The sequence below is a fragment of the Neophocaena asiaeorientalis genome, unplaced genomic scaffold, assembly GCF_003031525.2.
Source record: "Neophocaena asiaeorientalis asiaeorientalis breed wild unplaced genomic scaffold, Neophocaena_asiaeorientalis_V1.1 scaffold476, whole genome shotgun sequence".
NCBI lineage: Eukaryota > Metazoa > Chordata > Mammalia > Artiodactyla > Phocoenidae > Neophocaena > Neophocaena asiaeorientalis.
The window spans coordinates 2,878,324-2,890,639 of record NW_020172178.1 but is presented as its reverse complement, the minus strand read 5'-3'; the positions used below and the strand labels follow the sequence as shown (position 1 = coordinate 2,890,639).

At 44.6% G+C, this 12,316-nt stretch overlaps 1 protein-coding gene across 4 annotated transcripts in view; it reads right to left on the bottom strand.

The window, feature by feature from the left end:
- The window catches only part of AK7 (adenylate kinase 7), a 54,197-nt gene that overhangs the window by 3,756 nt on the left and 38,125 nt on the right, over positions 1-12,316 (bottom strand). For 2 of the 4 annotated variants that reach the window (XM_024759350.1, XM_024759366.1), the window contains 4 exons: positions 7,589-7,717; positions 7,083-7,151; positions 2,644-2,841; positions 8-228 (listed from right to left, as the gene is read on the bottom strand). In XM_024759350.1, coding sequence (XP_024615118.1) covers positions 8-228; positions 2,644-2,841; positions 7,083-7,151; positions 7,589-7,717 — 617 coding nt within the window. The remainder of the gene's footprint in view (positions 1-7; positions 229-2,643; positions 2,842-7,082; positions 7,152-7,588; positions 7,718-12,316) is intronic. The other 2 variants (XM_024759356.1, XM_024759375.1) reach the window with 2 other exon arrangements.

Here is a 12,316-nt window from a genome sequence, read left to right as displayed (position 1 = left end):
CACTCACCCACTCCTCCCAGCGAGCGATCTTCTCTGCGGTCTCCGCAGCCTCCTTGCGCTGTCGCTCTGCCTCCTCCATGGCCTCCTTGGCCAGCCGTTCCTCAGCAGCCCTCCGCTCCTCTTCTGCCTTTTCTTCATCCGTTAAACCATAATTGCGAGGCTCCCCAATCTCTTTGATGAGCTGTTTGATAGCAAGTCTGTTCTGAGTGTCTTCAAGTCTTCCTACATCTTTAAAAACCAGAAGAGAGGAAGAGAGCAATACAGACATTTATAATCTGGTCCTGGGGCTTCCCTGGGGGCGCAGAGGTTAAGAATCCGCCTACCAGTGCTGGGGACACGGGTTCGAGCCCTGATCCGGGAAGATCCCACATGCTGCGGAGCAACTAAGCCCGTGTGCCACAACTACTGAGCCCACGTGCTGCAAACACTGAAGCCCACGTGCCTAGAGTCTGTGCTCTGCAACAAGAGAAGCCACCAATGAGAAGCCCGCGCACTGCAACTAGAGAAAGCCCGCGTGCAGCAAGGAAGACCCAATGCAGCCAAAAATAAATTTTAAAAAAATATATAATCTGGTCCTGCCTGCAATCTATTCTGAGTCCATTTTTGGGAAAATTCTATCACTATTATCTTGTGATGGTAGATTGCGTAAATTACCATATGAGTGTTTCCTTTTCTAGTTACTAGCACAGTTTAGAATTTCTGGTCTCACTGGCAAATATCAGACTGGTCTCTGGGGGTCACAGGGAGCAAGACTGGGGCTCAGGTCTGAGCTGTGACGGTCGCCGCTGATTTGACCAGATGGATGGGCGTGTGGACCTCCTCAAAAGGAATGAGTTCTCCACCCCGGGAAGCATTCAAGCAGAGACTGGGGCACTTCACTTGGGGGTTTCCACAGAAGGAAGTCCTGTACTTGGAGGCCGGGCTGGGTGACCTCCAGGTTTCTTTTGTTTTCTGTTTCTGAGAATCAATGATTCTGGGACACTTTTTTTTTTTTTTAATTTATTTTGGCCGCGTTGGGTCTTCATTGCTGCACATGGGCTTTCTCTAGTTGCAGCGAGCTGGGGCTACTCTTCGTTGCGGTGCGCGGGCTTCTCATTGCGTTAGCTTCTCTTGTTGCCGAGTATGGGCTCTAGGTGCGAGGGCTTCAGTAGTTGTGGCTCACGGGCTCTAGAGCACAGGCTCAGTAGTTGTAGCGCACGGGCTTCGCTGCTCCGCGGCATGTGTGATCTTCCCGGTCCAAGGATCGAACCCATGTTCCCTGCATTGGCAGACGGATTCTTAAGCACTGCACCACCAGGAAGTCCTGATTCTGGGATTATTATTTTATTTTATTTTATTTTAATTTTTTGGCCGCACCACCTGGCATACGGGATCTTAGTTCCCGGACCAGATCAGGGATCGAACCCATGCCCCCTGCAGTGGAAACACGGAGTCTTAACCACTGGATCACCAGGCAAATCCCTAGGATACATTTCCAATTCATAAAAAATTAACTGTTTCAGTTAGCCTACTTGAATAGAAAAAAGTCCAAACTCCAGAATACGTGACTAATGTCAATATTAAGACCAAAAGAAGGAGAAGGAAAAGGAGGGGGGAGGGCAGGGGAGGAGAGGAGGAGCTCTAAGCCTCCCAGGACTCCAGGATCCAGATGCTGTCTCAGCTGGTTCTGGGGGATGAAGAGAGGCCCCGGGAGGTCCCAAAGGTCAGCCTGGCTGCTAAGCTTCCACCAGGCTAGCAGTTTCTCACCAAACCCAAAGAAGAGGTGTCAAGACCCAGAAAATCAGAAAGGAAGTTCAGGGGCCCATCAAGCCAAGGGGAGGAGAAACAGCTACAACAGATCGGATTTGGAGGCAGGGACAATGATGGTGGAGGTGCGGTTGATGAGAGATCATATTCACTGGATGCTTGCTGGGTGCTCAGCCCTGAGTTAAGTGTTTACAGGAAACAGGAGGAATGCGATGAAGAGCTATTTGATTTCTGAGTAGCTAAGGGGCCAGCTGGCTGGTCTTAAAGGCCAGGAGCGGCTCTGTGAAGAGCACCAGTGCCCTGCAATGCTAGGGGGACAGGACGCTGCCCCCAAGGACACTGGGGAAATGGCCCAAAGCAGCTGGCAGCAAACCACATATCTTTGAAGTCCCCTTTAAAAAATGCCAATTTGGGGGCTTCCCTGGTGGCGCAGTGGTTGAGAGTCCGCCTGCTGATGCAGGGGACACGGGTTCGTGCCCCGGTCCGGGAAGATCCCACATGCCGCAGAGCAGCTGGGCCCGTGAGCCATGGCCGCTGGGCCTGCGCATCCGGAGCCTGTGCTCCGCATCCAAAAAAAAAAAAAAAAAAAAAAAAAAAAGCCAATTTGGTAAAAAATTAAAAATTAAAAAAAAGAAAAGAAAAGAAAAAATACCAATTTGGTATTCAACTTCATAATATATCTGCATGTTTTCATATGACAATAACACCCGCCACACCACCAAATCCTCAAGTAGACAACTCCTCTGTCTTATCCTGTGACTTCCCAGGCCCCGGGCACACGGTTATACTGACCCGCCCTCCCCCAGCCCTATGAAAGCGTGCACGCAGTTGGCCGGGGGGTCCTGACACCGGGCAGCCCTTCTCCACTTGCAGGTTATCCTTGAGTTTATTTCGTACCAATATGTATCGGATAGATTTCAAGTTCGTCAAAGTAGTTGAGGACAGTCTCATCTTCAGTGTTGATGTCCCGGTAGTTGCTCAGAGCCCGGAGGAACTGGCCCTGGCTGTAGTGGGTCCCCGCCACGATGCTCTCGGGGAGATTCATCACCCTCTCCTTGAGGAACTCATCTGAGGCATCCAGCGAACAAACGAATTCTGGAGAGAAGGAGAAGCTCGTGAGTTAACACCGTGACTGCGGAGCTTGCAAGCAGGTGCTGGTGGACGGGCCACTGCTCGACCGAATGTCTGGTTACCAGGTGGGATCTCCTGTCGTCACGGCAAAGGGCCTGACAAGTTGGCCTTCTTGCTGCCTCTCATGGAGGACAGATGCATGCCAATCACCCATGTTTCCAGAGACCACACTGTGAAGCCCAATAATTTTGTAAGATCTATTATTTTTCTTTCCCTTCCTTCCTCCCTTCCTTTCTGCTTTCCTTCCTTCCTTCTTCTTTTTATTTTAAATAAAAACAGCAGAAATTGTAAATGCAAATCTCTAATAACCCTGTGATACCTGTCATCATCTTGCCACTTTTCCAGTACAAGATCACAGGCTCCCAAAGAGACTCAAGGCTATAAGGGAAATGCCTTCATGGCTGATTCGCCAACTTAATAAAAAATGGAGACTCCCCTGGGATTTTAATTTTCCATGAGTTGAGCTCTTCCCTCACTTCATGCCATGGGCTATGGAACATCTATGGTCAGTAAGACATGGCCAATGCTTATCGAATATTTGATACACGGATCATATTAACGACAGTGATCATTTCACCCACCTGCAATTTTCTTTTAAACTGTAAAAGCAGCTGTTTCTCCAGTGCCTAGCACAAATTCAGTGGATATTTGTGGAGTGAATGAATGAATGAGTGAATAACTAACGTGTAGATCTGTGTAATAAGCTTTCTAGGCGAGTTACTGTTCTCAGCTGTTCTCAACAGGACCAGGGAACCCTGGTGCCCAGATCAGTAACCAAGTGTATCGAAAATAACTTGCTGCCTATAAGAGCCTGGCAAAGCTTGGGACTAATTTAATTTTTATTCTAAAATTGGATTGGTTTGCCACATAAAAATGCCATTCTCACTTAACTGCATGCTAATAAGCTTTCTTGAGTGGGTGAGAAAAATAAGTGTATCGGGTAGAGTCCATAGTGTGGTGCTGGCCAGGGGGCGTGGAACACGTGTGAACTTCATCTGCTTCGTGTGAAAGCAAATAGTGAAAACAAAGGCTGAGGACAGAGCTTACGGAATAAGATCCTATAAACTCATAATCATTGTCTGATATTACCACTCTTCTGACCTATTTTACTTTAATTTCAATGCTCATCCTTCACCATTTGATTTGCAGGAGTAGCTATATTTTTCAAAAGAAAGGAGACATCTGGAGCCCCACATGCTGGTACAGTACTTAAATTGAAGTTATGTCAAGAAATTCACCAGAAACTGGATCTATTTAAGCTCTATGATCTAAGACATGTAGATCAAAACTTAATAATTCTGTTCATAATCTAAGAATTTCATGATGTAGTACTGCATCTTTTTTTCCAGTGATTGGGGGGGATGGAAGATTCTAGTTAATAAAATATTGCAAATAATAAGTGATATACTTGGCTTCTAATTTTCAGAGTTTTAATATAATGAAATATATTTCCCACTAGATGATATATTTTTTAAAGTCCTTTCTCTTTTGTGATTCAGAAAGAACTTCAAGATTTTGCAGTGTCTCAAGATAATTATTCAGGACATCTACTGTCCTTGAACTGGCTGACTGTGGATAACAAGGAATAGATTTCTGCTTGGTGAGATTGTATACGACAAAGAGGTCTATCTGGAGCCATGTGAAAAATCTATGTCTTAACATATTTTTCCATATTCATCACATAGGTATAGCTTTAAACTTGTCTCCAACTAACAGATCTGAAAAGAATCAAAAGGATATACGCTAACAGTGATAAAATGCAATGATTTGTCAATGAGAGATAATACCACCTAGGACTGAATTACTGTACAATCAAATGTTTCATCATTCAAATCAAGCACTGATGCTGATATTAAGCATGCTTTTTATTTTCTGTATCTTATGATGTTTTTGCTTACAGACCTAGGGAGAGAATGACCCTCCCAGGGCTACCTCTGAAGATAGTAAACAATTCACTTGAAATGAGAGCACGCCTCACATATGCAAACCAACCACGCCCTTTATATAACTCAGATAACAAGCCAATATTTCTCCTGCCTTAACTCATCCCAGGGCCAGGACCAGGCAACTAGAGACCAAAGCCCACTGCAACTACTTACACTAGTCAATCCTCTAAAAAAGCTGTTTACTCTGCCCTGCTTTGCCTTTCCCATGGAAACCCCAAGAAAGGCTGTGTCCTCGACTTTCCCCTGCCTCCTGACCAAGCCTGGTGCTTCCCCACGTGGCCCTGCATGGTTGCCACACTTCCTTCTCTGGGGAAATGTGAGTAATAAATTCTTCTTTCAATGGCATTAGCCTCAGTGTCTCAGTCACTGCCACAAACTAAAATCCCGCAGCACAAAGGAGACAATGATCTGATTTCTTTCAGGAAGATAGAAAATAATGACAATTTCTAGAAAGAGGCTAATTGAAAAGAACAGACTAAACATTCCAAAGAGATTACATCTTAGACATGTTTGGACCGCATCCGACAGAGAGGGCAGCCCAGTGGATCAGGACTAAGAATAATGCACCATTTTACCTCCTGTGTTTCCATTTTCTTATCTTAGGGAGGGGTTTCATTCATTCTGGTTTTTGGAGGCAGTGGCGTGAGAAGACCTGAGTTTGAATCCAAGCCCTGCCGTTTACCAGCGAAGCAGACCTGCATTAGTCTCTGGGCTTCAGGCTCTGGATCAAGTAAACATGGGAGTAATTCCTACCTCACAGGCTCGTGGAAAGGCTCAATAAGCTCCCATCTTGTGTGGTGCCTGGTGCATGACAGATGTTGGGTTGGGGTGAATTTTATCCAGCTGCCTCAGGGGGAACGGGAGGATTTACCACGGGGTTTGCAATGAATGACTGTCGCCCAGAAGTGATCAGCTCTCATAAACTGGACAGACCTGGTTATTTAGACTAATCAACTTTACTTTTTAACTTTTTCTGAGGCAAACACATAAATTAATAGGAAATCTAAGACAGCCCATTCCTCCGGCATTTCATGTTCCTGCCTCAGGCAAATGGTAAATATCCATCCCTGGGGATGACTGCTCTCTGACGGTCTCTGCTTCCAGAAGCTTCATCACAAGCTGTGCCTGGACCAGGGGCAGGAGAGGATTACAGCTGTGAACCGACTCTCCTGGGGACTTTGACATGGTGAGCAAGCAGCCCCTTCCGAGTCACAGCCTTGGGCTAAGTTCCTGAAAATAGCTGTTCTTATATTTACCATATGACCAAAACTTGATTAAACCTCATGCAAACTGATAAAAAAAGAAAAAAACCTTTAAAGTTCATGGCAAAGTCACAAGAAATGCCTGCTCAGCAAGTCCTTTTTTGTGGAATAAGTTGTTTATATTTCTCTTTCAAGGGTATGTTGTGAAAGCTCTGTGTAAATATGTAATAGGATAAACTTGCTGTGGAGTTAGGGAACCTGCCCAGCCTCAATTCTGGATTCTTTTTTTTTTTTTTTGCTGTACGCGGGCCTCTCACTGCTGTGGCCTCTCCCGTTGCGGAGCACAGGCTCCGGACGCCCAGGCTCAGCGGCCATGACTCACGGGCCCAGCCGCTCCGCGGCATGTGGGATCTTCCCGGACCGGGGCACGAACCCACGTCCCCTGCATTGGCAGGCGGACTCTCAACCACTGCGCCACCAAGGAAGCCCCAGTTCTGGATTCTGAATGTCCTCCAGAAAAGATTATGGCATGGCTAGCACCTGAAGCAAAACAGAAAGGAGGGGCAGTGATCTAGCCCCTGGGGGTCTTGCCAACTGACTCAGAAGCCAAGACACTGTACAGCACAGGGAATAGAGCCAATATTTTATAATAACTACAAATGGAGTATAATCTTTAAAAATTGTGAATGACTATGTTGTACACCTGAAACTTATATAATATTGTACATTAACTGTACCTCAATTTTTTTTAAATACAGAAAAAAAAAAGTCAGGGCACCAACAGATTGGCTAATCTTTTGCTCTCTTACAGGAAGGAACAGCAGAAATGAATGCTCTCAAAGGGACTTCTGTCCATTTCAGAATTTTAATATCCCTGATATTTACCCCCAGTGAATTCTTTAGTTTGGAAGTCTGATTTTAAGTGTATCGTTTTACTTTGTTCCTAAAACAAACAAACAAAGCTATTTTATTCACATCAAAAGGATTGTTTTGGTACAAAAGAGATATCAAATGGCATTCCTTTAAATATGACCTTGGAGAAGTCTTTTAAACTTACCAGGTATGATTAATTTATCAAAGGGAAACCTTTTGCCTCTGGCTTCTTCCTCTTCTTCTTCCTCTTCTTCTGGTAAAACAAAATATACATCGTCAAGTTTATTACATATTATTACTAAGGATTGTGCAAAAAATTTTAAATACTTTGGGACTTCCCTGGTGGTCCAGTGGTTAAGACTCCGCACTCCCAATGCAGGGGGCCTGGGTCGATCTCTGGTTGGAGAACTAGATCTTGCGTGCATGCCGTAACTAAGAAGTCCGCATGCTGCAACTAAGAACCGGCCCAGCCAATAAATAAATAAATAAATAAAATTATTTTTAAAATAATTAAATATTTTAACTCATAGTCACTAGTGAAAACTAGCCATAACTAGGAAAGCCTGCACTTTAGGTATAGTCGCTCCGATTTTTTTGTTTATTTTAATTGTGACTACTGTTACTCTGAACGATAAAGCTGTGACTTATTTGAATGTAAACATTCAAAACAAAGGTAACGCCCACACTTACGGTTGAACAGGTCTTTGGCTTGATCATAGGTCTTTGGGAATCCATCCAAAATGTAACCTTGATTCTTGCAAGGCATGGATTTTAGCTTTTCTTTTATAAATCTAATTACATATTCATCTTCTAGTCGACCTAATAAAAAGAAAAAAAATATTACTGTGCAGTCACATTCTACATAACGAAATTGAGTTATCTGTAGTGAGGTGGATGGGCCTAGAGTCTGTCATACGGAGTGAAGTGAGTCAGAAGGAGAAAAACAAATACCATATGCTAACACATATATATGGAATGTAAGAAAAAAAAAATGGTCATGAAGAACCTAGGGGCAAGATGGGAAAAAAGGTGCAGACCTACTTGAGAATGGACTTGAGGATACGGGGAGGGGGAAGGGTAAGCAGGGACAAAGTGAGAGAGTGGCATGGACATATATACACTACCAAACGTGAAATAGATAGCTAGTGGGAAGCAGCCGCATAGCACAGGGAGATCAGCTCGGTGCTTTGTGACCACCCAGAGGTGTGGGATAGGGAGGGTGGGAGGGAGGGAGACGCAAGAGGGGAGAGACATGGGGACATATGTATATGTATAACTGATTCATTTTGTTATAAAGCAGAAACTAATGCACCATTGTAAAGCAATTATACTCCAATAAAGATGTTAAAAAAATTTAAAAAGTAAAGTGATCTCAAAAATTCTTGTGTAGTCAAAATTACTATTGAAAATCTCTTATTTTTGCATTAAAGTGAAAAATACGTGGTTTTGTATTTTGAGCACAACACATGAACTCTCATGCCCGATAAAGTCGGAGAACCCAGTGAGCCTGTCTGCAAGAAAGAACAGACGGATGCTTATGTCTGCGCTTCCAGAATGTTCTTCTGCGCTCACAAACTTTGCTTGAAGTTGAATGAGGAGTAATTGGAGGAATCCAGGGTGTTCTCACTTGCCAACAGGATTTACTCACTTCTGTTCCGATATATGCTTCTATAACCTTAATACGTGATAATAAATGTTTCTGTTGTGCGAATTCAGTGGGATAGTACTCATGCATGCTGATGCCACAAGATTTATTTTTATTTTTTATTTTGGCTGCACCGGACGGCTTGTGGGATCTTAGTTCCCCGACCAGGGATCAAACCATGGCCCTCGGGCAGTGAAACCCCAGAGTCCTAATCACTGGACCGTCAGGGAATTCCCTACACACGATTTATTAATAGTAGGTGCCCAATAAATATTTGCTACATTTGAATAAGAATCAACCTTGATCTTGACCCTTAAAGGCACTGTTCTCTTTAAGGCTGCAGAAAGGAGCGTGGTCCCCTCTTCCCTGCCTTTTCCAGTGGGCATTGCAGACCTTCACCCCACTGGACAGTTCCCTCTCCAGCCATGGGCACAGGGTTTCTGCAGTTGCTTGGGCGGGGGCTGAGGATGGAGGAGTTTGTTCTAAAACTATCACAGTGTTTCCAAGACAATATGATGTAACTCCTCCAAAATATTCATCTACCATGTAATTGTTGAACAGCTATCATTTCCGAGACACAGCCCTGCCCTTACATGGCTTAATGTATACATTACAGTAACACAAGCTTGACGAGTTTGAGAAATTGATCTCCAAAGCTCTTTCTAGGGTAGCACTATGCTTTCAGTTTATCGGTGGGTCTACAATATAAAATAATTCGGGGTCTCTTTTTATTACTCTGTTAATGACAGTAAAATGATCTAATTAAAACACCTCTCCTTTCTTCTACCTTTCATTGCCACACGAATCATTAGGCAGTAACTGATTCAGAAAATAATTGTGTCTTTCAGAAATTTAAATATTATGGCAGAGACAAAAAATAATCAAAGGTGTTATTTAACATAATGAAATTCCTCGAAATGATTTGATGTTACTTCTCAGTAAGGTTCAAAATGCTGTAAAGAAATAAAGTCACATTCTTTTCTTGTTTTTTTTTTCCACCGCACAGTGCATGCGAGATCTTAGTTCCCCGACCAGGAATCAAACCCATGCCCCCTGCAGTGGAAGCGCAGAGTCCTAACCACTGGACCTCCAGGGAAGTCCCTAAACCCACGTTTAAAAAATGTCAAGGGGGGACTTCCCTGATGGTCCAGTGGTTAAGAATCCGGCTTCCAATGCAAGGGATGCAGGTTCAATCCCTGGTCTGGGAACTAAGCTCCCACATGCCATGGGGCAACTGAGCCCGCACCCCACAACTAGAGAGCCTGTGTACTGCAACTACTGAGCCCATGCGCTCTGGAGCCCATGTGCCGCAACTACTGAGCCCTACTGAGGGATACACTGATATCAAAAGACCTTTTTTTTTTTAAACATTCTATCTTCAATTTTCAAAAGCTTCGTTGGTAAGGAAAGGCACATACTCGGAAATCTAGCTTCGGCCCCCTCCAAGGCATCCTTTGGCTTATTTCAGGCAGCGAGCTTTGCCATTCATTTCTGTTTGTTTTAGAAATAAGTGTTCATTATGCCAGAAGGGAGCTTGAGCGCCAGTTTATGATAACTATGGAATGTGAGTACGCAAAGGGCCAAGCCCAGTTCTCGGAAGGGGATGGTCACTTCTGCTTTAAAGTGAATGAGCACAGCCCTGCTGGATGGCCTTTACAACACCACACTGCTTCTTCTTCTCTTTTTTAAATTTTAAGTCTGCCTTTCAAATAACAGTAATGTTTAAAATGCTAATATTAATGCATATTCATAATTACTAAAACTTAGTTTAAAAACAGGTAGCTGCAACCAAGGTTTTTAAAATAATCCATACACAGTAGAGACACTACGCTGTCAACATAAAAGTGGATACATTTACATACATCCCCCTCCCCAACTTTTTATTTTCAAACTCACAGAAAAGTTGAAAGACTAGTTCAATGATCACCTGGAATCCCACCAACCAGTGGGATTCTGTGCATTCTAGTGCATTCACCGAGTCCCTAGTTTGGCTGACCGGTCAGGGGCCGACGGGAGTGGAATCATGAATAGAAAAGGATACGGAGGTGTCTCACTGTGGGATTGTGAGATCTGTCTTGCTGGAATCCTTAGAATCACATGATAACACATTGGTTCACGTGAGGGAGAAGTGTGCTAACCCCAAGGTTAAAGGGGACTGACTGCACCATCGCCACCTTGTAGGAAGTGGGTGGGAGGGCATACTGACAGTAGGCGGGTTTGTCTCCCTCCCCGTTCCCCTCGGAAGACAGAGGCTGCTGACCCAGTTTGGCCTCTCTTGCATCTGTGGGAAGAACAGACTCTGCTGCCAAGGACAGGCCCTTCTTGAACTTGGGTGACGCAGTGACTGCTCTCAGCCATAATTCTTGTTCTGTGTGGTCACCTCCCTGGACGTGAAAAGAGCCCAGTCAGTACTTCACATCATCCTGTTACACGAAGTCCTTGGATAAGACTTTTGGGTCCTTGCAGAGACCAGTTATATGTTCCTGTCAGTAAATGCTGTCCTGTGCTTGTTTCTGGCCCTACGTCCCAGGCTTACAGCGTATGTACACATGGCCATGTTCACCTGTGGATTCCTAAAACTCCCAGTCCCCTGCCCTTTCATGTGGCCTTGCCAGACTTCCTTCCGCAGGTGTCCTCACAATGGAGTGTCTTCTTTTGTTTTTTTCCCCCTCTCCCAAAAGGTAGGAGACAGGATGCTATAAAACTCTAAAACCAAGATAGTGATTCCCCAGTGTCACAGGCGAGGCAGGGGCAGTGTCATATCTCAAAGTGCTGATCTGCGTTTTCTGTGTACATTTTCCTCTGGGCCATTGCTCTGGGATTCCAAATTCCATCTCCTCCTGGCCCAGCCCACACCAAAGCAGAAACCCAGACTCAGATGATGAGCTGGTTTAAGTGAATGCTCAGTGTCTGCAGACAAAAACATTTCCTCCACCCAATAAACTAGATTGGAGTGGCCTGGGGGAAGGAGAGGAAAATGGGTAAACAGGACTTCAGAGGAGGGTGTGAAGGGATTACTCCTGAAGAAGAGCAGCTGGGTCTAAGACTATGCCTGGAGGGACAAAGGGTGGGGTGCCAGAAGACCGGAGAGGGGAGGGCGTCCAGAGCGGGGCCCCAGGGGAATGCAGTGGGCGGTCCTCAGGGGGAGGGCCAGTTTGTACCTCTGTCCTTCTTCCCTGACCCCGACTGGCCCCAGCTCAACCCTGGAGGATCAGAGACAGCCACCAGCAAGATGGGAGAAGTAAGAGGCAGGATGGGAGGGGGGGAAATTCTCCACTGAGTCAGAGTCCAAACTTGCTTACACGTTGGACTGGTTTATAGCCAATGACAATATTACCAGTTTGATGGAGGTTCTCAACTATCTGGGTGTAAAAATGAAATGGTTTTATTTTTCTCATAACTGCTGCTGACTGCTTTCCTGATGGGTGGCAAGCTCCCTTAAAGACATCTCAGTTCAAAACTTAGTTTGTGATTATGTGATTGGAATGGACTTCTGAAAGCATGAATAAACAGAGAGCCCACTTACTTATTATCTAAGAGCTGCAGTGGGACCAGCCTGAAATTCCATCCAAGGGTGGGGAAAGAATGAGTCCAGAGTTTGAGTATAAAGGGACACCTTACTGGGATGCACGTGTTCAACAAACTTGTTCAAATTACCCCGTGGGCAAGAATATTTTTCTATTTATTTGTATTTCTTCCTGAATGAATTAATTATTGGTCCAAGTTATTCATCCATTTTTTTTCTCTTCAGGATTTCATGATTTTCTGATTAG